The following is a 25,737-nucleotide window of genomic DNA, read 5'->3' as shown; positions in this document are numbered from 1 at the left end:
GAAATGTTAATTTATGTATTTAAATTACTGATAATGTGTCAACCAATTTGTATATATAAAAAATCCTGTTTCTCATTCTTTAAAAAAATGCATAAACATGACTAAAACATGCACTTTTTGTTTGCTCATACCAAAAGAGTGTTTGTTTTAGTCTGTAAACTAACGACTTTTCTTATATTTTAAATAAACATTTTGAATGCTATGAAAGAATGTTATGACACTTTTATGGAAAAAAAATTAACATTTTAAATTTTAATTTTAACACATTATTGAACCTATTCTTTTTTTAAACACTTTTAAAAAAAATATTAAGGTATTGTTTTGATGTTTTTATATTAATTTCATGTTTTGGGGACAAAAGAGAACAAAGGGAACAGCACAGAGAATAGTAACAAGCGAGTGACGTTTCCTCTGAGGAAAAGTCACACCGCCTCGCTGTTGCCAGGCAACAGCAAAACATTGTAGCTGGCGGATAGATATTTTTCATCGCAGGACACATTATCACACATATAAACCTATTTCTATGGTTCAAGACAGCATTTTAGACATTTCCCTCTCAGAACTTTTATTTAAATGCTTCGGCAATCCGAATAAGATGCGTTAAAGCTGAACAACTATCCATATTTCAGACTGCTATCTATTGACCCAAAAGTATATTTAATTTGGCTGAGAAATCCAGTGAGGATGAACTTCAAAGAACTTGTCAACGAAGTCGCAAGGTTCCTGGAGGAGTTTCAAGAAGACAAACACTGCATTGACAGTTTTACACAGGATACTGCCAAGAATCTTCAGGTAACAGTTGGGTCTTTTCTTTTTGACTTAAAGTAGGCCTATTTCCCCCGTCTGTTTTGGGAAAATATAATGCATAATTTGGTTAAAATAATGATCCATTGTCATCAATGTTGGGTGTAATTATTTATTCATTCATTTTCTTTTCGGCTTAGTCCCTTTATTAATCTGGGGTCGCCACAGCGGAATGATCCAACTTTTCCAGCATATGTTTTATGCAGCGGATGCCCTTCCAGCTGCCACCCAACTCTGGGAAACACCCACACATTCTCATTCACACACATACACTATGGACAATTTACCTGTACTGCATGTCTTTATACTTGTGGGTGAAACCGGAGCACCCTGAGGAATCCCACGCGAACGTGGGGAGAACATGCAAACTCCACACAGAAATGCCAACTGCCGAGGCTCGAACAAGTGACCTTCTTGATGTGACAGCACTACCTACTGCGCCACCGCATCGCGGGTGTAATGAAATAGTGTACTAGTTACTGAAATTAGATTATTTTTCCACAGAAAAGGTAAAATAGGGGGTTACTTTTCATTTTCAGCTAATTTAATTACAGTTACTTATAATGTATTATAATGTATATAATTATAGTGATTTATTTATCAAGTAGATCGAACATGCTTGAGAAACTATGAACAGAAAATCAGAAATTCAGGTCTCACTGGTACTGTATGTTTGAAATATTGCATCATCGCTTTGAAATGTTTGTGTTTTGATACATAAAATGTCTATAATTCTTTAAGTATGTAGTTCATTTATGCATTGAATATTAAGTTGTGTTGAGTAAATTAATTTAATTACTTATTAAGTAACAGAGTTACTTTTCAGACACAGTAATTAAAAATGTAACTTGAATACAATTTTAATGATTAATTCATTTTCTTTTTGGCTTAGTCCCTTTATTTATCAGGGGTCGCCACAGCGGAATGAACTGCCAACTTATCCAGCATATGTTTTACGCAGCGGATACCCTTCCAGCTGCAACCCAGTTCTAGGAAACACCCATACAGTCTCATTCACACACATACACTGCGGCCAATTTAGCTTAACCAATTTACCTATAGCGCATGTCTTTGGAAACCGGAGCACCTGGAGGAAATCCACACCAACACGGGGAGAACATGCAAACCTCAAACAGAAATGCCAACTGACCCAGCTGAGACTCAAACTAAGCGACTCTCTTGCTGTGAGGCACCAGCGCTACCCACTGCGCCGCCACAATTTTAATGAAATAATTAGTAATTAATTTATTTTTTAAGCAACTTACCCAACACTGATTGTCATTCATCGTAACTTGCATAATTACGTTAAAACGAAACAGCATTATTCTGATGGCATGTTTCAAAAAATAAGTGATCTATCAACCTTTTAAAATTCTTTTAACTGATTAAGTATCCCCAAAAGAGTTTTTTAATATGTTATGTTAGATATTTTTAATATTTTAAAAATCTTGCCTTACATTGAATGATTCACTTATCAAAATTAACTATAAATTTACTATATAAAATGGGGGTGAAAACATGGTAACACCAATTAATCAGTTTAACTATTGAATTTGTAATAAAAGTATGGTTATAAAAATGGTAATCAGTATGAAAAATATAAACATGGTTGCTACATTTTTACTACATTAAGACCATTTCATAATGGTATGTTTAAAATCACAATAATCATTGTCATATATGTAATGTGTGGGTCTGGCAACAAAGGTGAGGATCCATGTGCAGTTTATTAAAGGCTCTTCAGGCAGACAGGTCAAGTTCAAAACAGGAACAGACGGGAGCATACAGGTAATCTAAAGCATAGTCAGAAACGCAGGTGAATGCTCGGGACAGGGGGCAAAAGGAACAGAAACAGTAAACAAAACACAGGTTCAAAAACACAGAAGGCAGGATGAGGAAAAGGCTTTAAATTGCTCACTTACAGCTTACAAGACTCAGCAAAGTGTGTGTGAGTGAGGTGTCTTTATAGTCTTGATAATCAGTCATCATGAGCTTCAGCTGTGTGTTTGCAATCAAGGGAGATCTGGGCCAGGTGTGTGAGTGAATTGCATGATGGGATCTATAGTGCAATTGAATGTGAGCGTTCTATAGCAGTCTGCAAGAGCAACTCTGTTGGTGATCATAACATCTTATGTCAATTGTCTTTTAGACTCGTTCCTCTGCTGATCAGAAGTTTATTATCAATACTCTGTATGGATGTATCATGCACAAGAAGCTTTTGGACGTTGTAGTCAACATCTTTTACCTTCACCATGGAAAAAAGATCTTCAGGGTGGACCGGAACCTGTTCATTGGTACAATTATTCTTATATTCTTATATATTTATGTGGTATAAATATTATTTTTAGTCTAAAAGTTCTGTCAGTAACATTACTATATCCCAATTACTGTTTCATTTTGTTGTGATGCTAATTTAGAATGTCTCTGAAAAAATTTATTTTATTATTATTATTTCTCAGTTGTCTGTTATCTTGCCATGTTCTGTCTTGATGATCTTGGCCTGGAGAATTTCAGCAGAATTATCAAGTCGCTAGACATCGCAAAAATGTACAAAGTAAGCCAAACATATATACAACACATGGAAATCCTTAATTTGTGTTTTTTTAACCTGTTTATTATTTTAAACCATTAAATATGTAGAAACCAAGATTGTTACCTTCTAATTAAATTTTTTTTATTGAATTTCTATTTTTTTCCATGCAAAAGCATGAACAAATAACAATTACAGTGCAGTAAGTACAAAAGAAATGTTAATGAATCTAAAGCACAAATAAACTCACTGGCCACTTTATTAGGTACACCTATCCAACTGCTCGTTAATGCAAATTTCTAAGCTTTCAATTATGTAGCAGCAACTCAATGCATTTAGGCATGTAGACATGGTCAAGACAATCTGCTGCAGTTCAAAGCGAGCATCAGAATGGGGAAGAAAGTAGCTTTAAGTGGCATAGTTTTTGGTGTCTGATGATGTCCATCCCTTTATGACCACAGTGTACTCATCTTCCGATGGCTAGTTCCAGCAGGATAACGCGCCATGTCACAAAGCGTGAATCATCTGAGACTGGTTTCTTGAACATGACAATGAGTTTACTGTACTCAAATGGCCTCCACAGTCACCAAAACTCAATCCAATAGAGCACCTTTGGGATGTGGGGTAACGGGAGATTCGCATCATGTATGTGCAGTGACAAATCTGCAGTGACTGTGTGATGCTATCATGTCAATATGGACCAAAATCTCTGAGAAATATTTTCAGCACCTTGATGAATCTATGCCACGAAGCATTAAGGCAGTTCTGAAGACGAAGGGTGTCCAACCCGGTACTAGTAATAAACAGTAATAAAATGGCCAGTGAATGTATTTCAATATTGTGTTATACATTTCCTCATCTTTTGCTTTGAACCTTTTTTTATGGGCAAATGTCAGTTCCTGAGTTTTTTCTTTAACGTCAACAACCTCACAACACATATCCAGATGGAATGGAGTCACATCTACGATGCTGCTGTTGTGGATGACAACTGGATCACCCCATTGCTGAGGTACACTGTGAAACATACTGGGTTTCACACAAATCCTTTGAGTTGTCCCAACGCAAATCGATGAAATTAATTGAATTAATTTTACAAATTTAAGTGGATTGAACACAAAACAATGAAGTTGTGCCAAAAAACTGGTTTCAACTCATATTAAATAAATAGTTTGAACAAGCAGCAAAAGTAATTTTTTGAGTGTATAATCAGTGTTTATTGGTGCTGCATACACATTATTTTACTTGAAACATAAGTCGAGTCAAGTGCAGTACTTGGCTTAAAAGTTGAGTCAAGTCTAATAAGTTGTGCAGCAAGTTGCCATTCAATTTTAAGTTGAGTCAACCAGGGTTTCTGCAGGTTTCATCCATAAACCGTAAAAGAAAAGGACGTAGTATGTGACATCACCCATAGCTTTTTGAAGAACGCAAAAGAAGCTACAAGTAGGCATGGCCATCTGTAACCATTTTGTTTGCGCGTCATCGCACCGATCGGGGGATACCAAACAAGGGCAAAGAGACAGAGCGTGAGCGAAGCTACAGATGCCTGCTAGCATTTTGCTTAGACAGGCTTTTCTTTGAGAGAAATGCTTAAATCTTCATCACCTGCGACTCGGTTTGACCACATGTGCTTGGTTGTGTACTACATAAATAAAGTGTTTAATCTTTTAAAAAACACTGTTGTAAAACACTGAGCCACTAAGAATTGTTCTTATGCTATTTTTCTACAGGAGGAAAATGCTAATTAGTTCCAAACACTTCAAATATAGTCTGTGTTAGTAAATGCAAGACTAATTATGAAATCCAGCCATAATACTGTATGACAACGCCTCAGATGATGGTTCTAGAGCCTACAGCTATTTAATATGTGCATTCAAGTTCTAAAGAAAATTATAAATAATAATTTATCGTAAATAAAAGAAATACATTTATATATATGGTATATAAGTATATAATTTCACTCACCTGGGAAATGGAGGCCACTTGAATGGTTTGTGAGCACAATTAAGTGCACACACCATGCCATATCATCTGATAATTGTAGGAAATAATTCCAAAAGGCAATTGACTATGTAAAGTAACATAAAACAACACAAAAATATGATGTATTTGCAAAGTTCAGCGGCTAATCAGCCGGAATCAGCTGAGGTAGCGAGACCCCCCCCCCCACCCCCACAGTTGTCATGAATGGTATATTAGCTTTATACACCAAAACCATCTTTTGTACCAGGCTGTAAAATGTTTTTATCAGCTGTAAAATTGGCCAATTTACCATTGTTGTCAGTGAACATCTGGATTTCCTGGAGCCAGTCCTCAAAGGCGAGTCGATGAATTGCAGTTTTAGTTACTTCCGTATTGGCTCCCGAGGGAGAGCGGCAGGTTGCAGCTTGGTTTCATCAGGCCAAATTTAAGACTTTTAAGACCCTTTTAAGCACATTATGAAAAATATATATTAAATTTTAGACTTTTACGGGGCCAAATTGATTGAGTATAACTTCTAATCTTAATGTGTTTCAATTATAAAACCTTAAGTTTCATGCCTATATACAAATATTATGTCTACTCCCCAGTTTTAGTATAAATGGAAGGTAACATAAAAGGATATGTTGCTCTGTTATTAACATGAGGAACTGTGCAATTTTACTTTTCTTTTCTTTAGCACGGAATTTGCTAAGTTTGGAGAAGCTGCTGTAAAAATACGTGTAAAAGCTATTGTAAATTGTATCTCTGTGTAATAAAAAATAAAAAATTAAATTTTATTTTTTTAAACACATTGAAAACACACAAAACAATATTAAAAACACACAACTCAATATTTCAGTAAATTTAAGACCTTTTAAGGATTAAAAACAGACAACACAATATTTCAGTAAATTTCAGACTTTTTAGGGCCTAAAATTTTGTTTTTGAAATTTTAGACATTTTAAGACCCCGCAGATACCCTGGTCAACTCTTTTGCAGTGTACTTTGAATCTATTACTGAATTATGCATAAGTATCTGTAAGTCATTAATTGGGTGGATGTTTTAAAAATTGTTGAATTAATAACAAGAATTTGGATTCTGTGTTCCACCGCTGGCTTGATGACAGAATGCACAATTAATAAAAATAAGACTGCTTTTCATCTGATATTTATTGATAAAAAATTATCAGGCAGATGTCCTTCTTCTTATCAGTTGGTGCAGTGAGATTGAGAGGCTGTTGGATCAGCTCGCCATAAAAATGGGCAGAGGGAGTGTGCCAAAAAGATCTCCCAGGAAAAACACAGAGCCCAAGGAATTTGATCTGACGAAACCTAAAGCTCGACCGCTCCCTGCGCCTGAAGTCATTCCACAGCAGGACAAGCCCAAGCCGGCAAGTATCAAAATAAATTCTTGAAATAACAGAGGATGGATTTTATGAGTCAGTCATTTTTTTCTTATTCAATCATTATTGCATGATTGGTTGTTTGGTAACATGCCAAAATGACTTTTAATAGACATTTTAACACTAAAAAAGTAGACACCCTGTCAGTAGTTTTTCTCTTACCATTCCTTTTTTTACAGGGGATTAAAAGAAAACAACACTATTAATTATTATAAAATGCGTTTTTTTGTAACCTATAATTTTTAGTGAATTGTTATAAATAAAATGACTCAAACCACCTACCTGTTACTACCTGCTACCACCACCAAACAATTTTCTCACCCTCAAGTGGTTTCAAATCTTTATAAGTTTCGTTTTTTCTGTTTAACACAAAAGAAAATATTTTAAAGAATGTTAGAAACCGGTAACCATTGACTTTCATTGTAGGAAAAACAAATACTATTGAAGTCAATGGTTACCGGTTTCCAACTTTTTCTTTTTCCTTCACCTTCAACAGAATAAAGAAAGTCATTCAGGTTTGTAAGAAATGAAGGGTGAGAAAATGACAAGAATTTTCAATTTTGGGTAAACTCTTTTTAGTCAAAGAAGTATATAAAAATCAGACAAAAACACAAGAGAACAATGGATTTAATGAGGTAAAGTATTTAGAGTGTGAGACGATTTTGATTTATGTCATTTGTTGTGTATCACTCCCCACATGAGTTGGTGGAGCTTAAGATTGCTTTGACTGTGGAATGTGTTGATTAAATTTTTGTAGAGCATCATGGGTATTGTAATTTATTTGCACAAAATCTGTTGTTAGACACCATTAAACTAATAGTAAGTTTAAATAATGCAAATAGATGGAATTAAAAGTCTTATGAGTTGTTAGCTCTATACATTGTAAAAAATAGTTACCATTTTACATTTTTAATGGGATAATTCAACCAAAAACAAAAATTTCTGTCATCATTCACACATGTCCCACTTGTTCTAAACCTGTTTTAGTTTTTTTTTCTTCTGGGAAGATATACTAAAGAATGCTGGAAAAAAACAGTATTGACTACCATAGTATTTTTTGTTTCTACTATTGATGTCAATGGCTGCTTTTTTTCCAACATTCTTTAGAATATCTTGTTTTGTGTTTAAAAGAAGAAATAAATTCATAGTTTAGAACCACTTGAAAATGATGAGAAAAAGTAAATTTTTGGGTGAACTCTCAATTTAAATTGAATCAAATTAACTTTGCAAACCATTTCAACATACATTACAATAAACCAGTGTTTCCCAACCCTGTTCCCAGAGGCACACTAACAGTACATATTTTGGATCTCTCCTTAATTAACTTCAGTGTTTGGAGTCTCTGATGAGTTGATTCAGGTGTGTTAAATTAGGAAGTGGTTGAAAATGTGTACTGTTGGTGTGCCTTCAGGAACAGGGTTGGGAAACACTGCATTCAACTGACTTAAAGTTAAATCTTGTAAAACTTAATGACTTACTGATCATATTTTTGCAACGCATATGTAAAAACACAGACTTCACATTAGATGATAAAATTATTTGGTATCACTTCATTTTGATGGTCCCTTAAACACATTTTGTTGAATTTAAGTTACATTGCATACATTGCCAACTAGTTCTCATTAGATTATAAGTAGACTGTTAGGTTTAGGGTTAGTGTAAGTTGTCATGTACTTGCAAAGTTTCTTGCAAAGTATCAACAGATATTAAGCAGACAGTCTACTAATACTCAAGAGAAGTAATTGGCATGTAGTTTCAATGCAACTTTTAGTTAACAGAATGTGCAATAGGGACCATCAAAATGAAGTGTGGCCAATTATTTGATTATGATTGGTTCCTCCTTCAGGTACCAGCAAGCACTCACATATCTCCAAAGGAACCAGAGATTCTGGACGGGATGAGGCAGACGAATCGACAGAAAGCTTTTGTGAGCCCCAAACAATGTGTTTTATCAATACTCAATTGGTTTTGAAACCCTGTGTAACTCATCTTATCCAATAGCAAACCCTGAACGAAGCAAACTCCCAGCAGTTCAGATGTGCAAACCCGCAAAAGTCTGAGAAAACTCAAGTTAGTGTCTTACACAGCACAATGAATAAATACACTGTAAAACCCAATAAGTTAAGGTAACTCAAGCCATTCGAGGAAACTGATTGCAACAAAACATTTAAGTTCAAAAACTAATCCTAATGACTACTGTGAACTTAATCCATTTGAGTACACGAAGCAATTGGAGCAGAGTAAAACCCAATAAATGAAGAGAACTCAAACCAACTGAGTACTGTAAAACTCAATAAGTTAGGTCAACTCAAACCATTTGAGAAATCTGATTGCTACAAACCATTTGAGTTAAAAAAAATCTATTTGAGTACTGTGAACATACTCCATTTAAGTTGAAGTTATGAGGTATTTAATTAACTCATTACCATCAACACTGAGTTCAAAACTCTTTTCAGATTAGTATAATGGGTTAACTACACTCATTTCAAGTTTACTGTTGGGTTTTACAGTGTACATTAATGTTTTTTTGCATCACAGAATTGAAAAACTATTAATGCCTGTTTTCTGATGAACAGAACATAAGATCACAGATTATTCATAACCGGGAAGCTGGACTCAAATTTGACAAGACTTATACTTCTGGCAGCCCTTCAACTCAAAAGGTAATTCTGATTAATAAAATGAAGTATTGATTTCTTGATTTTATAACTGGCTTTGTGCAGTTAAATAGTGATTGAATATATTATTTTAAAATTACACAGACAAACAGCTTACCTGTCAGACTGAACACAACTGCCATACTGCGAGAGGGAGCTTTATATAATAAACAACTGGAAGGAGAGTTACAAAGGTAAAGTCACATAACTCCAAGATGATAATTACTAGATTTTGGTGCATTATCTAAACAATTATTCAAATGAATTTGAAAGCATTTGGACTAAATATCTGAAATGATTCATGTTTTCCTGATGTTTTCCATTACTGAAAAGCAATAGTATATTCACAAATTCTGTCATTGTTTACTCATATTTTTGTTTCTTAAACACAAAAGGAGATGTTCATGCTGTTTGTTTACATACAGTGGGAAAAAGTATGTATTGAACATGTCATGTTTTTTTCTTGGGAATAATGTTTCTAAAGGAGCTGTTGACATGGAATTGAACCAGATTTTGGTAAATACCCAAACAATACAAACATAAAAATAAAACAAAACAAAAAAAATCTGAAAAATGAGTTCTGTGTACTAACAATGAAATGACACAAGGAGAAAGCACTGAACTACTGAAATGTATTCAATACTTTATATAAAAGGCTTTTTTGGTGATGGCAGTTTAAAGATGCCTCTCATTTGGAGAATGAAGTCAGATGATGTGCTCAGGTGTGAGTTCAACACAGTGTAAAATCTTGATGGTTCTGTGGGTCTCGTCTATCAAATCTGATCTTTGTTTTGTATTTTCCATTGGATTCAAGTCAGGTGATTGGCTGGGCCATTCTACAAATTATTTTCTTTCTCTTTAAGCATTTGAGAGTGTCTTTGGCTGTGTTTTGGATCATTGTTTTGCTAAAATGCCACTCTGGTTTTATCTTCATCATACTGCTAATGTAGATGTTGGACTGAAGCAGCTAATATTCATTTACAATGACGAAGGGCAGAGTGTTGCTGAAGAACTGGTCTGGGCTTTCACTGCTTTTTTACTCCTCCCTTTCTTCATGTGTTCAATACTTTTTCCCTGTGTCATTTCATTTTATCACACATGACTTCATTTGTAAACTAATACAATTTGTTTTCTTTGCATATTTGGATTACTTTGGTTGCTACCAACATCTAGGGAAAATTCAACAGTTAACAGTTCCTTTTGAAATATGTTTTCTGAGAAAAATGGTGACATGTTCAATACTTATTTTCGTTGTTGTAATAAGAGGGAATGTTAAAGTTAACGTTTTTAAAAGAGATGCTCAACCTCAAGTGGTGTCTGTTGGATATAAATCAGTGGTCTCAGACTCAATTCAAGGAGAACCACACTTCTGCACAGTTTAGCTCCAACCACCTCCAACTTACACCTGCTTAATGGTCTCTAGAAGTCTTGAACACCTTGATTAATTGGATCAGCTGTGTTTGATTAGGGTTAGAGCAAAACTGTGCAGAGCTGCAGCCCTCCAGGAATCCAGCTTGAGACCTATGATATAAAAGAAGGTATTTTGAAGACCAGTAACCATTGGCGTACATAGTATGAAATAAATAAAGTATGCAAGTCGACGACTACCAGTCGACGACTACCAGTCTCCGACGTTCTTCAAAATTAAGTCCTTCATGTTGAACAAAAGAAAAATAATTAAACATGTTTAGAACTAGTGTAGGATGGGGAACTGATGACAAAATTTTCATTTTTGGGTGAACTTTCTCTTTAATTAAAAAAAATAGGACCACAAGTGAAGTGAAGAACAAACTAATATTAGAAAAACTCTTAAATATCCCATTTATTTCATTAAAAGAATAGTTCATCTAAAAATGACATTTTACCAACACTTAAGTGGTTATAAACCTTTATGAGTTTCTTTATTCTTTTCAAAAAGATATTTTGAAGAAAGATGAAAACCTGTAACCATTGAAAAACTCTGCAAAAACAAAAATCAATTTAACAGAAAATAGATACATGAAACACACCACACTAGTTCTGGCATCAGTGTGGCCAAATGTCATTGGTTCATGAGGACCACTTTCTTTTATGTGACTTGGAAAATTATGAGACATTTTTGGGTGAACTGACCCTTCAAAATGAATCATAAAAGTTGTTTTTCCACAACATTGCTCATTACTAACCCCATTGTCATGTAAGAAAAATCCATGTGTGTTCTAATGTATAAGTATTTGTGTATTCAGATTAGAGCGATTATCTCAGGGTGCAAGCGAACCATCTTCATTCCTGCAATGGCAGAAGGAGATGAAGGAGAGGGATCTGCAGGAGGAACTGGCAGAACTGGAGCGCCGAAGACTAGAAGGACGAATCAGCTACGAAGAGGCCGTTCTTGCCCGGGAGCGGGTTTTGAAGCGTAACTACCATAAAGCTCAGGAGACAAAGGAGGAGGTGATCTCATAACAAACATTCATTGTTTACAGCAATACATGACTCAATTTGTGATGGTGTAATGTGTGATTGTTTTAGACTGCAGAGCTCATGCGCAAGTATGCAGAGAAACGGCTGAAGGAGGAGAAGGAAATGAGAGAGCTGGTGCAGCAAGTGGCTGATGGTCACAAGAACTCCAAAGCTGCCAAAGCTAAGCTCCAAGAAATCAAACAAATGATAGGTACAAAGATTTGGGCTGATACTTAAAAGCATAAAGGCTTGCAATGACAGTAAAACACAATGTTTTTCCCCTGAACAGTTAAGGAGGTCTCAGAGCAGAGCAGGGATCTCCTCAGCCAGGCTTTGGAGGAAGCCCAGGCTGAACTGAGCAGGAAGATGGAGCTCATCCGTCAGATTCATGCTTTTGAGTCAGTCTCTATGGTCAGACAAAAGTTTATTGATGAAACTGAGGTTAGTGATTTGCTTTTTACATTAATCAAATATGTAATATTTAAATAAAGTACCAGTCATTTTTGAAACAAGTTGTGTATACACTACCCTGACAAAAGTCTTGTCGTCTATTCAAGTTTGAGGAACAGCAAATAATAACTTGACTTCTAGTTGATCATTTGGTGTGAAAGGCAAAGGCCTCTAGATTACGCTTATTTTACCAAAATAAAATATGATCAAGCCTTGATTTTTAATTATTTAATTAGGACAGTAAGGTCTGACTTTGCTTAGACAAAAATCTTGTCACTTAACAGAAATAATGTACAGTAAAGAATATAAAGTCATGCTGCAGTGGAAAAATAATTAATATTGTAAATGACTCCCATTAGTTTGGAGGACTGCATCCATACATCTCTGCAAAGACTCAAATAACTTATTGATAAAGTCATCTGGAATGGCAAAGAAATCCCAGAGTTCATCAAGATTCTTTGAATTCATCGTCAATGCCTCTTCCTGCATCTTACCCCAGACATGCTTAATAATGTTCATGTCTAGTGACTGGGCTGGCCAATCCTGGAGCATCTTGACCTTCTTTGCTTTTAGGAACTTTGATGTGGAGGCTGAAGTATGAGGAGTGCTTTCCTGCTGAAAAATTTGCCCTCTCCTGTGGTTTGTAATGTAATGGGCAGCACAAATGTCATGATACCTCAGGCTGTTTATATTGTCATCCACTGTGCAGATCTCTTGCGCGCCCCCATACTGTTTGTAACCTCAAACCATGATTTTTCCTTTACCAAACTTGACTGATTTCTATGAGAATGTTTGGCTCATGCGGGTTCCAATAGGTCTTCTGTAGTATTTGTGATGATTGGAATGCAGTTCAACAGATGTAATTGCAAGTGAAGTAACCACTGTTTTGTGATGTTATTCAGACTGCGGGTCATGATTTGCTTTGTGAGATGTCTCTGGCGGAGCTAAGGGAGCGTTTGGCTCTCCTGAGAGAGTCAGAGCAGTGTGATCTGGAGGACAGAAGACAGCGCATCTTTCAGGAGAAACAGCTTAAAGAGCAGCTACTGCTGGAACAGCTGGACAACATCGCTCTACGAAGAAATCTGGCAGAGCAGGCTGCTTTGCTCAGGTAACACACTGGTCCTGTACCTACCTGTAATATTCATGTACCTGTTTTAAACTATTGTAGGGTCAAATTGATATTTTGGTTTAAACCAGAAAAAATAAATCAAAACATGACATAACAGGTCTAGTCTGACACAACAGGGGTGTCCAGACTAGGTCCTGCAGAGTTTAGCTCCAACCCTAATTAAACACATGTAAACCAGCTAATCAAGCTCTTACTAGATATACTAGAAACGTCCTGGCAGGTGTGTTGAAGCAAGTTGGAGCTAAACTCAGCTGGACACTGGCCCTCCAGGACCGAGTTTTGACACCCCTGAATTAGAGCTTACAGAGCCAAATATAAAAATTCTTTTTTTAATTACCCAGAAGGTCTCAACAACATGAGGGTGAATAATTATTACCAGAACTCATTTAAATTAATAAGAACTAACCCTTAAGGATTTTGCATTAGATCACTTTCATTTATATTCATGAAGACTTCCAGTTATCCCTTATCATAGTACTCCTCAGATGTACGGTGGTTTGTTCCAGACTAGAACTACTTTGACAATATAGATCACAATGTCCTTCAGGGCAGATTTGAGAGTTGGGAATCTGCCTGGTTTATGTTCTTCCTCCTGAATCACTCTGACTTCTTTGCTGAGGAGAACAGACTGTGTTACAGTGGTAAACTATGGTCTGCCTGAAGGCTCTGTATTTGACCCTTTGCCCTTTAGAAAGATCACAGGTTTGAGCTATGACAGCAGCTAAACAAACTCAGGGTTACAGGACATTTTAAGTTAGTAAGTCTAATTATGGTGGCTTGAGAAAGTCAACATACAGTTATACTACATAAACTTAACATTCTTCTTCTTCTTCTTCTTCTTCTTCTTCTTCTTCTTCTTCTTCTTCTTCTTCTTCTTCTTCTTATTTTTCTTCTGAGACTGTTCATACTACAACCAACAAACTTACTCCAAACTTCCAAACTGCTCTGACTCGTGTTGCTTTATCTTTTCCAGTTGATCTGACTTATGCAAGGTATATGCAGGAATCCTAAAGGAAATTTCAATACCTTTTAAAGACTTTTTAAAGACCTTCTCAGAATATTTTAAGACCTCATCGCCACTTCTAATCAGTATCAAACATTTAACTTAAATAACAATTTTTAATAAACAGTTATAGTTAAATAAATAAATGGAGCACAACCGTGCAACAGAACTTAGATAAGCTCAGAAGAAACAAACCTTGAAAGAATAAATTACGTGGTTGTTTTCAGCGACAGGTTTCAGCCACTGTTTAAACTCGTCTTTCCCCAACCAGGAGTATGCAAACTTGCATTATCCCATTTTGTCGTCTGTTTTGCTCTATGGCAGCACTATTCAATTAGTTTGTCATGGGGGCCAGTTCATGAAAATAATCCCAAATGAGGGGCCAGAGAGATATGACTTGCAAAAAGAGTGATGACACAACAGCATATAAGAGCCCATATGTTGTATTTTTGCTCCTTAAGACACCAACGTTGTATTTTTCTACATTAAAATATTAATATATTGTATTTTGAAACTACATAACATCACTGCAATAAACAACAGACTTTTCTACAAACATATTCAAATGTTGTATTTCAAAGCGCAACAAAAGCAGTGCATTGCTATAGTAGGCTTCTTCCACATTCAGACACATTCATATGTTATGTTTTGAACTGCATAACAATTATGGATGCAGCAATTATAGATTTTGGTTTTACCATTAGTCTGAAGAATATTCATGGTTTCACGGTTGTCACGTCTAATGTAAATTTAAGCTTTATATTAGGTAAGTATTTAAATGAACTGTTGTAATCATCTGCGCCCATACATACATAATCATTTTATAATTTCTAATAATTCATCGAACATATCTTTTGTTTACATTGCGCTGAAAGCCATGCACAACTTTTACTGCTACGGCGTGAGATGTTTTCTACTAACTTGCGCGCGGAAAAGACACGGTACGTGAATGGTAACTGGATATGTAAAACTGCTATAGTTAATCCAGTGTGCATGCGTATTAGCCTTGGTGTAGTTATAAGCTCAGAACTTTAAACTAGCGCACAGGTGGCATAACATTGGCTGTTTCTCAATACCAAATACGCAAAGTTCGGACTTGCGTCCTTGGAAGTCGAGTACTTCTTTAAATGGAACGGCAGTGTACTTTATAACATCACTTACCTCACCGTGACCATGGATTCATCGGTTTCACTGTACATTAAAATAAAATGATTTAATTATATAAAGCATGGCCCTGTAATTAACATTATATTGATATTAGAAATCTACATTTTTGATTTAAGAAAAAGTAAACATAAATCTATATAAATGTGAAGTAAAATGTGTTATTATACACAGACACGTGTCTATGATTATTAGATTTAATAAATACAATGGAGATTATACAAGTATAAAGTACAAGACGTACAGTACACAATAAGAAATAAAGATATCGTTAAGCAATTTGTTAAACAAAGACAACCCTCGTACAACACGGTAACATAATTAAAGAAAATTATAAAAGGTAACAAAATAATACTGCCAAACTAATACACCTGAGAACAAATAATAGATTTAAAAGACCAATAACTGTCCATTAGATATACACAAGACGCATTAAATATCATGTTTTAACTACAATGGACAGATGAGATTCAGCGGTACATCCGAGATGGAATGGCCGAAGTAAAGCTGCTCTCGGCGGGGGAGGTGATGACGAAGCTCACGCTGGCAGGCTGGGAGTCAGAGTCTGCATAAGCTGAGGCACATCGTTATAGACGCACTTTGGGAACAAACTGCCAATTCGAGTTTAAAACAACTACATTCTCGCCTAAAAAACTGTTTAAACTTTACTTTGTGGCATAGTAAAGGAGTATTTTTCTCATCCACCATTAGCGTTTGCTGGTTTAGCTGCAATGCATTCTGGGATACCTGAGGTTCGCAAGTTCGCACAAGTCACCTCTCGATGCATCCTTGGCCAAAGGGGCAGAGCAAGTACACATCCGGGAATTTTATCTGTACTTGGCAAGATGTGAACTTTGAATTGGAACAGTACTTTGGTATCGGTTGATGACGTTTCACAAGAACAAAAGAACGCAAGTACAGACAAGAACATATATTGAGAAACAGCCACTGTTTAGTTGCAGCAGGTTCATTTTGTGCAACAGAAACGCGGCGTTGAGAAGCCTTTAAAGGGCACCTAGGTTACCCCTTTTTCAGATTTAATATAAGTCTTTTGTGCCTCCAGAATATGTCTTTAAAGTTTCAGCTCAAAACACCCATCAGATTTTTTATTATACCTTTTAGCATCAGGTAGTGGTTTTGTTGTACTGCGCCTTTAAGGCTAGTCCTCTCCACCCACCGTTTTTACGTGCCTTTCAGCATGCCTTAAGAAGATCTCACGTAACGTTTGTAAGAAATACTACAGTAAGAACTTTACCAATAAGTATTTGATGCATTTGTTGTGGAGTTGCAACAATGAGTCACACACAATGTGATTACAAAGTTTGTGCACACACAGATACACACACACACACACATACACAGCACGGACACACATACACACAGACAGCGCGCGCGTTTAGCTTTGCACTCTTTTTGCCTGCAAATGTGACAGGATACAGGTTAATCTCCACTGCTATATGGATATCTGTTATGTTAATGTGCAAAATAAACCTGATTTAACATCCACAAACCGGGATTGAAGCGTCTTCTTTTATAATTGTTCTGACACGCGGCTGCGGTGATGAAGTAAAGCTGAAGTAAATCGATGTAATTTAAAAATAATTTATAATTAAATGCACTGTTTTAAAGCATTTTAAACTTGTAAAACTCACTCTTGATCACATCGGATGATGATTAATGATCCTAGTAAACTGAACAGACCTTTTATTCCCGGTTGCTTTGCGCTCGTCCTGTCTTGTTGATATGATTATACACATGACTACTGGGACATGTTAATATGCTGCTGTCAATCAATTCGGTGGGCGGGGGGACCGCACTCCTACGTCAAGTTGCGGTCAATCTGAAAACCGCTCCAATTGGTCCACCGTTTTTATGTTGTTAAATTGTAAAAAAAGGACTGGATGTGTTTATTTATAGGTGCCCTTTAAAGCTTAAGTATCCAACTGTTTTCGGCTGCTCGCACCACTCACTCGCTTAATGTCACGTGACTCACGCTCTGCACTGCCTTCAACTGCAGCTCGTGCTGTATTGAACAGACGGAGGTTACTTAATAACTATAGTGGCCGTTTTTCGACTGAACTAAATGTATTTTTGATGTCTTGGTCACACTATTTGAAGGGCTGGAACAAATTGCCTTGCGTGCCGCCAATTGAATTGCCCCGCTCTATGGTTTCGCTACATGTGGAGAGTGTCACATCACCTTCCTGCATTTGTCACAAATTATGTGACAGAGGAGCTTGGCCGGACGCACCCGGCCTGAACCAATCGAGGAAAATAAATATATTTATGCTTTTTTGGAGTCAAACACTTTGAACAATGCTTGAACAAAATTTAAAACCTTGTAAATGAGATTAAGACTTTTTAATACCCTTTAAGGTTCTTAATTTTCTCATAATTGATTTCTCAACTTTTAATACTTTCTAAAGGGGGGTCACACACCTGAAGCGCCGATCGGCGGCGTGCTGCATAGCGCCACGCAGCGCCATACATTTCAGAATTCTAAACATAGGTTTCTATCAGGGTACACACACACAAGTTGGCGGCTGTCAGCGGCTGTCAGCGGCTGTCCGCGGCGCCCAGCCACGACTCAGGACAATGTTAATTTTTCTGCCGCGCCACAGAGCGCCATCTGAATAGTTTCGTTTAATATAGCATGCGAATGTGCGCTTCTGGTGTGTGATACTTTCAACTGTCATGTGCACACCGTGTCGCGGCGCTGAGCGACGCATCCGGTGTGTGATGGCCTTAAGACCCCGCAGACACTCTATTACAGTTTTCCAAAAAACTGACCCGGAAAATTTGAAAAAGTCCTACTTAACATTGGATTTTATGACCTCATAACTTTCCGCCAGACTGTCATAGTAGCTGCGTCCCAAATCGCATATGTATGCACTATTCTACGCCATTTTGTAGTATAAATAGTGTAAGTAGTGCATTCACACCTGCAAAGCCTTAACCACTCAGAACAACCAAACAACTGAGTAGCAACCACCTAGCAACCACCTAGCAACACCTTAGCAACGACCCAGAACACCTTAGCAACCACCTAGCAAGACCTTAGCAACCACCTAGCAACGCCTTAGCAACCGCATAGCAACCACCCAGAACACTCTAGCAACTGCCTAGCAACGTCTAGCAACCACCTAGCAATGCCTTAGCAACCCCTAGCAACACCTTAGCAACAACCTAGAACACCATAGCAACCACACAGAACACCCTAGCAACCGCCTAGCAACACCTTAGCAATGACCTAGAAGACCTTAGCAACCACCTAGCAACACATTAGCAACCGCCTAGCAACCACTCAGGACACCCTAGCAACCACCTAGTAACACCTAAGCAACCACCTAGACCACCCTAGCAAAGCCTTAACCACTCAGAACAACCAAACAACTGAGTAGCAACCACCTAACAATGCCTTAGCAACCACTAAGTACAACCTAGCAACCACCTATCAACGCCTTGCCAACCGCTTAGCAACCAATCAGCACACCCTAGCAACTACCTAGCAATACCTTAGCAACCACCTAGCAATGCCTTAGCAACCACTCAGAACCCCCTATTCATTCTTTTTTTTTTCGGCTTAGTCCCTTTATTAATCCGGGGTCACCACAGCGGAATGAACTGCCAACTTATCCAGCACGTTTTACACAGCGGATGCCCTTCCAGCTGCAACCCATCTCTGGGAAACATCCACATACACACACACATTCACAGTCATACACTATGGACAATTTAGCCTACCCAATTCACCAGTACCGCATGTCTTTGGACTGTGGGGGAAAACGGAGCACCCAGAGGAAATCCACGCAAATGCAGGGAGAACATGCAAACTCCACACAGAAACGCCAACTGACCCAGCTGAGGCACAAACCAGCGACCTTCTTGCTGTGAGGCAACAGCACTACCTACTGCGCCACTGCATCGCCGTACCCCCTATTCAATTCAATTCAATTCACCTTTATTTCTATAGTGCATTTACAATGTAGATTGTGTCAAAGCAGCTTCACATAAAAGATCATAGTAAATTGAAACAGTGTAAATTGAAAGTTCAATTCAACCACCTAGCAAGAAACATGCCAATCCATACTAGAAACATGTTTACATATATGTAGTTATTTCTCTATGCCAGTTGTTTTAAACTTCTTAAAACCTGCATCAATGATTTAAACTTTAAAACTACTTCAAACATTTAGACAAGGCTTTCTCAAGACATCATAAAGTTTGTCTACGAACTTTACTTTTCTAGTTTAATATTGTTAGTGCCATAAAACGTACCAACTTTCTCTAAATTTGATCCTGAATGTGTGTAGACTTGAAACAGCGTGATTTACTGCCAAGCTCACTGTCGAATTTGAACTCATTTACTAACAAGAATGAAAGACAATAGCAATACAAAAACAAGCAATATCAGTATTATTTTGCTCACTCCTGATTGGTTACATTTTGGTTTAAGATCTCAAAACATAACCTGCTGTGGAGAGCAATAGTAACTATAAGCAGTGGTGGAAAGAGTACTGAAAAATCATACTTAAGTAAAAGCACCATTACTTTCCCAAAAATGTAGTGCAAGTAGAATTAAAGTATCTGTCCAGTTTTTATCAAGTTACTCACAGTACCTCAATAAACTCCCCACTGGAAGGGTTTTAGGGCAAGCCCAATGGATACAACTCGAGCCACTGCTGAACTTTTATTGCGTTCCCATACACAATGTTCGTCCACAAACTAGACAGCCTAAGTACTGGCGTTACACTAGTCTGTCAAACTTCGACGTTCTTCCTTTTTTAATCAACAGTTGCTAGTAGCTAGCTAGATTATAAACTGGCAATCGTACCGGCCCCAAACAATAACTAACTGTGGAAAACAAAACTTGCGTCTTAATTTATATACAGACACAACCTATCGGCTAGAAACGGTAATACACATCTTCATAATCAGAATCAGAATTTTGACATATATGAAAATACAACATGAATGTGCCTGCATTTAAACTAACATGGAAAATATACATACTTATATTTATTCTTCAAATACTCTGAAGCATAATAACATCTATTATTAATAATATACATACTATAAACAATACTGACACATACTGGAAAGTCCTACAGTATCTGTTGTAAATATTACTCAAAATATGAGTAAAACTTAGCCCTTTTAAAATTACTCAAGAGTAGTGAGTAGTGAGTATTACGCTGTGAAAAGTTGATGCATTTACATGCCGTTTGTGCAGGGATGTGTAAACGTAACATTCTGTAGTGCATCTACTGATCTTCTTATATTCGTTCGCCACTTCCAACCTTTCTTCCATTGTTTGTTTGTTCTGTCCTTCCTTCATTGCTTCATTTGTTTGTTCCTTACTTCATTCATTTGTTCCTTCCTTCGTTCCTCCCTTCATTCGTTCGCTCATTTTTTTGTTTGTTTATTTTTTGTTCCTTCCTTCATTAGGTCTTTTGTTTATTCATCAGTTCCTTCCTTCCTCCCTTAGTTTGTTTAGTCCTTACTTGAATTCTTCCTTCATTTCTCCTTTCATTTGTTCGCTCATTCATTCATTCGTTAATATTTTGTTCCTTCTTTCATTAGGTCCTTTGTTCATTCATTTATTCCTTTCTTCCTTCCTTAGTTTGTTCAGTCCTTTCTTGAATCCTTCCTTCATAGTTTGGTCCTTCCTTCCTTCATTAGTTTGGTCCTTCCTTCGTTCATTCCTTCCTTCCTTCCATTCCTCGTTCGGTCCTTCCTTCATTCGGCCCTTCCTTACAATCTTCATTCATTCCATTTAGTGATTTTTAAGGATGTTTAGTGATTTTAGTCATCATACAGTCAACATCCTTCATTTTCTCATCAGTGACATGCAGTCTATAAAAAGTCTCTGGGTCATTGCTTGTAAAGATTTTGGACATCTTCTTGGACATTTTTAATGCTTCCAAAAGGTTTGCTGCATTTATAAAGCACTAATGTGTTGGTGTTGTTCAGTATGATGCAGTATGATTGCTTTCTATGTGCGATTTGATTGGACGGGAAATCGAAGATTTTTTTCTACTTTAGCCAATCACCATAGACAAGAAAGAAATAAAGTAGTGACTGCAGGTTGAAGGAAAATAATGAAGTAAAGGTACCGATACAGCACTAAAAATGTGCTCAAGGGAAAGTAAAAGTACACATTTTTAAAACTAGTATATTACAATTCCTGAGAAAAACTACTCAATTACAGTAGCTTGAGTATTTGTTACCTGTTACTTTACACCACTGAGTATTTAAGCAATGAAACCTGATAAAAACCAATATTTTATACTGCCTAGTTCCCCAAACAAACCATTTTCAGAGTATAAGCCTCATGTTTTACACATATAAACCAAATTCATCTCAGCTTAAGTGGTGATCATTAAAGCAAAACATGGACAAATTAACGGTTCTTAATATAGACCCTTTTCACAATGACGTCACTTCACTTTCCCTATCGGCAACGCAGTGTATTTTTAGTTTCGGTTTACCTCTGAATGAATGGGAGACTTTTCTGGAAAATTTACATATACAAAAATTAACATTGCACGATCTGATTTAAGACTATTATTGGTATTGGGCTTGTGTCTAAATGTTTCTCTTTCAATACAGAACTGCTTTCTGAGTTTGAAAATGATTCTTTAAGTTATTAAGAATAGGAATAAGCTATTGTTTATCAAGAAAAGCAACCTTTTCACTTATTAAGTTTATTTCCTCAATAATGGATTTATTTTTACTTTAATGCTGCTCTGAATATAAATTTATATTATCTGTTATAGGTAAATGTTCCAGCATGAGTACAATTCTTTATTAAATCTTCTTATATTACCTGTTATGTCTATGAATGCAACAAGTCTCATCATTTATTATTTACTGATCTGATAATGTTTGTTCAGTTTCTCAATTTGACTGAATGAATTATGTCCTACCGCCACCTTTTGGGTGGTTTTAATTTGATATCTGTACTACATTTAAATTAATAATGTTACAAATATATTCATAATCTAATAATACTGAATTCAAATGTCGTCTTCTTGGTGTTGTTTTTGCAATTGTAAATTTTTATAATGATTTTGTTTGATTATTAAGAGCCACATACAACATTGTTATTCTATTTCATTTAATATGAATATTAAATAGTCATAAATGTTTTATGTTCATGAATACAATACCTATATAGAAAAAAAGTCACAGAACTGAGAATGTTAATAATATGAATGTGTTTGTGAATCAGCTGTCCACTGTAAACAGCCACAAACACACAGTTTTATTTATTTCCTATTATTTAGGACACAAAACAAATAATAAAAATAAATCTGCCATAAAAAATGTTCAGCATCCGTGTAAACATCTCTAATCTTTATTTGACAAATATTGAAATATTGACAAATATAACTACTTCATCTGCAGTAAAGACAGCAACACAAAGCAATAGACTCTGTTTAAAGTCTATTTTCTTGGTTTAAGTGGAAATCTGGATGATCTGTAAGGTTTTTTTAGATGTCAGATGTCTCACCTTGAATGCAGACAACAAAAAACAGCCATAAACACAGTCTAACCTTATCTGTAGTAAATATACAGCTGACTGGGTGAGTTCTCTATAGGGATTTCTGTGTAGGCGGAAGTAACCATACACTGCATGAAGGGAAACCGGACACCGCATAACATCATGTGAAAAGGGTCTATTGCTACACTGCTAATTTAACATGAAACAATGAATTTCTAATGAAATCAGACCCCAATGTATGTATGAATGGGACATAACTGTTCTGAAGCATGGAATGATAAGCAGTAATTATGCCTACAGAAAGGCTTTCTGTTTTGTTTCAGTCAACAAGAAAAAAAGATGAGAAGTGAACTGAGGGAGGCGGTCTTTAGAGATGAGAGAGTCCTGGCTCTACAGAAGACCCTGGAACAGAAACAGCAGAAAAGACAAAAGAGAAAAACCGAAAAAAAGACTCTGAAGAAAAATGAACAGGTGCTTCCTATGACATCGAAGACCTCCCTTAACAAAAAGGTGGGAAGAGATCACAGTAAAGCCCCGGTCAGATCACAAAATTTTGGCACAATTTCCTTGACGTATGGGGATTCGTAAACGACAAATCAGCATCGTGACAAAAGATTCAATCATTTCTTCACGTGTAATGTGGTGTAGTTCACAACAACCGATATCATGCATGTGACGCCTCATGACATCATCGCAGGAAGTCTAGCATGTTTAATTTTTTTCTCTTTCTTCTCGACTGAGTTCTGTCACGTGGGTGACACTGTGCAATATGAGCACATAATTTCTCAGTTATATCAGCGGGTGCTGCCATTAATGCGCTGGTCAGGTAATCAAAAAACAGGCTGCATATTTACTTACAGGTGGATAAGATCAATCATTGATTATGCAAACTTTAACTACATTTTCTAAAATGAAGTGTTTTAAGCAATTTTATAAGACTGGCACAAATATGCAGACATCTCCATTCTCACGAGTTTTTGAGTTCTCTCATCCTTCCAACAGTGTTTGTTCTTCCGAGGTAATCTGGGAACATGTTCAGTGCTGCGAATACATTGCAAAAGCATTTCCTGCTCATTCAAATTCATCATTAATAGTAAAAACAGGTTAATATAGGCTTCTCTGAAACTGTGAATATTTCACTTTCATTTTATTCAGGCTGGATTAATATTTTATTTAACAAACCAATACAATCTCACGAATATAGCAGCAAATATAGCAGACTTGTTTTGAAGTGCTTCACCTCAAATGTTGTTCGTTATTCTTGTTTATAGATAACTGACCAACAAACGATACATTAAAATTAAGATACAAATTATAGCAAATGAAATCAGATTTTTCAAAAAGATATTTCTTCAAGAAAATGTTTTAATATGTCATTATATTTTCTTGAGCATCTGATTTTTCCTTGTTGCTGCTTATGTGCTTTCATTTTCTTTGTCTCACTCGCAGCAAGTTCAGGCGAGGGAGTGTTTGATAAGCAACCCTGACAGAAAAATATACAATTAGATTTCAAAGAAAATATCTTAATATTATAAACGAATCATAAGTTTGATCTTATACATGTCGTAAGGAATGCCCTTAAATTATTGTTGTTATTAGTTGTCTGCAAACATCAGTGTTTATCGACATTGAAATAAAATTGAAATTGAGATATTAGATTGAAATTGAGATATAAAATATTGTTATAGCAACACTTGTGACTGATTTGGGAAATGATGCACGTCGTAGACGTCACGGGATGACTGATCGTGAAGGAACGTGTAGTCTAGCACATTTGTCATTCATGACAAGTCAAGAGTTTATCATGAGGAAAAAAAACGAATAATAAAAATCGCATAGTCTGACATAGCAATTTTCATAACCGACAATGAAAGTAGTGTGATCTGACCGGGGCTTAAAGAGGTTACAGTGTATGCTGCGATAACACTTTTGCTCCATTAAATCCTTGCAGCAGGTTTTTGAAGAACACCACTGGCAAGAGTTGGAGCGCAATTTGGAACAACAGATTCATGGGGCCTTCCAGCAGTCCGTCTACAAATAACTGCTGGTCAGAACCACCTTTTTTTTTTTTTTTTTTGATAGTGATAGCCATGAGACTTCAGCCAATGTATATGTTTGTGTATGTGCATGCATATATATATATATATATATATATATATATATATATATATATATATATATATATATATATATATATATATATAAAAAACACTTAAATACTTATATTAAAGCATCTTATATATTGGATAAATCTTTATGGCTTGATATCAATGTATTACAGGTATAGTTCTTACAAAAATGAAAACCACATCATCATTTACTTGAAGTGTTCTAAACGGTTAGTTTTTATTCCGTTGAACAAAATTTTTTTTTTGAAAAATGTTTTTAACCTTGAATCATTAACATCCATAGTAGGAACAAAATGGTGATTACTGGTTTCCAATTTTCTTCAGTACATCTGCTTTTCAACAGTAACTCAAACTGGTTTAGAACAAGTAAAGGGTGAGTAAATAAAAACTGATTAAATTTTTTGGGGGTGAACTATCCCTTTAGCTGTAATGGAGCACCATAAGCATTTGACAGTCTTGGCTGATCTTACTAAAACACATTTGTAAATATATATTCTAAAAGGTTTTTTTATGTGAACATTGTTTTGGTCTTGAAATTCAACAGATTAGCCACATTCTTCGCT

At 36.1% G+C, this 25,737-nt stretch overlaps 1 protein-coding gene across 1 annotated transcript; it reads left to right on the top strand.

Annotated features, from left to right (window-relative positions):
- Window positions 1-481: 481 nt before the first annotated feature.
- Window positions 482-25,124, top strand: cfap99 (cilia and flagella associated protein 99). The gene is made up of 15 exons (XM_056477476.1): window positions 482-792; window positions 2,954-3,098; window positions 3,264-3,358; window positions 4,231-4,343; window positions 6,507-6,684; window positions 8,543-8,623; window positions 8,698-8,766; window positions 9,273-9,359; window positions 9,459-9,547; window positions 11,579-11,783; window positions 11,862-12,003; window positions 12,082-12,233; window positions 13,145-13,350; window positions 23,369-23,555; window positions 24,997-25,124. The coding sequence occupies exons 1-15, from the start codon at window positions 685-687 to the stop codon at window positions 25,084-25,086; spliced, it is 1,947 nt and encodes a 648-aa protein (XP_056333451.1). The 5' UTR covers window positions 482-684; the 3' UTR covers window positions 25,087-25,124.
- Window positions 25,125-25,737: the final 613 nt, after the last annotated feature.

Source organism: Danio aesculapii, chromosome 17 (genome assembly GCF_903798145.1).
Source record: "Danio aesculapii chromosome 17, fDanAes4.1, whole genome shotgun sequence".
Lineage (NCBI taxonomy): Eukaryota > Metazoa > Chordata > Actinopteri > Cypriniformes > Danionidae > Danio > Danio aesculapii.
Note: the sequence above shows the minus strand (reverse complement) of the source record. Positions and strands in the feature narration are given on the sequence as shown.

Coding starts and splice junctions, on each gene's coding strand:
- cfap99 (XM_056477476.1), top strand. CDS start 685: ATGAACTTCAAAGAACTTGTCAACGAAGTCGCAAGGTTCCTGGAGGAG. Junction 3,359..4,230: donor ACATCGCAAAAATGTACAAA/GTAAGCCAAACA, acceptor GGCAAATGTCAG/TTCCTGAGTTTTTTCTTTAA. Junction 12,004..12,081: donor AGAAATCAAACAAATGATAG/GTACAAAGATTT, acceptor TCCCCTGAACAG/TTAAGGAGGTCTCAGAGCAG.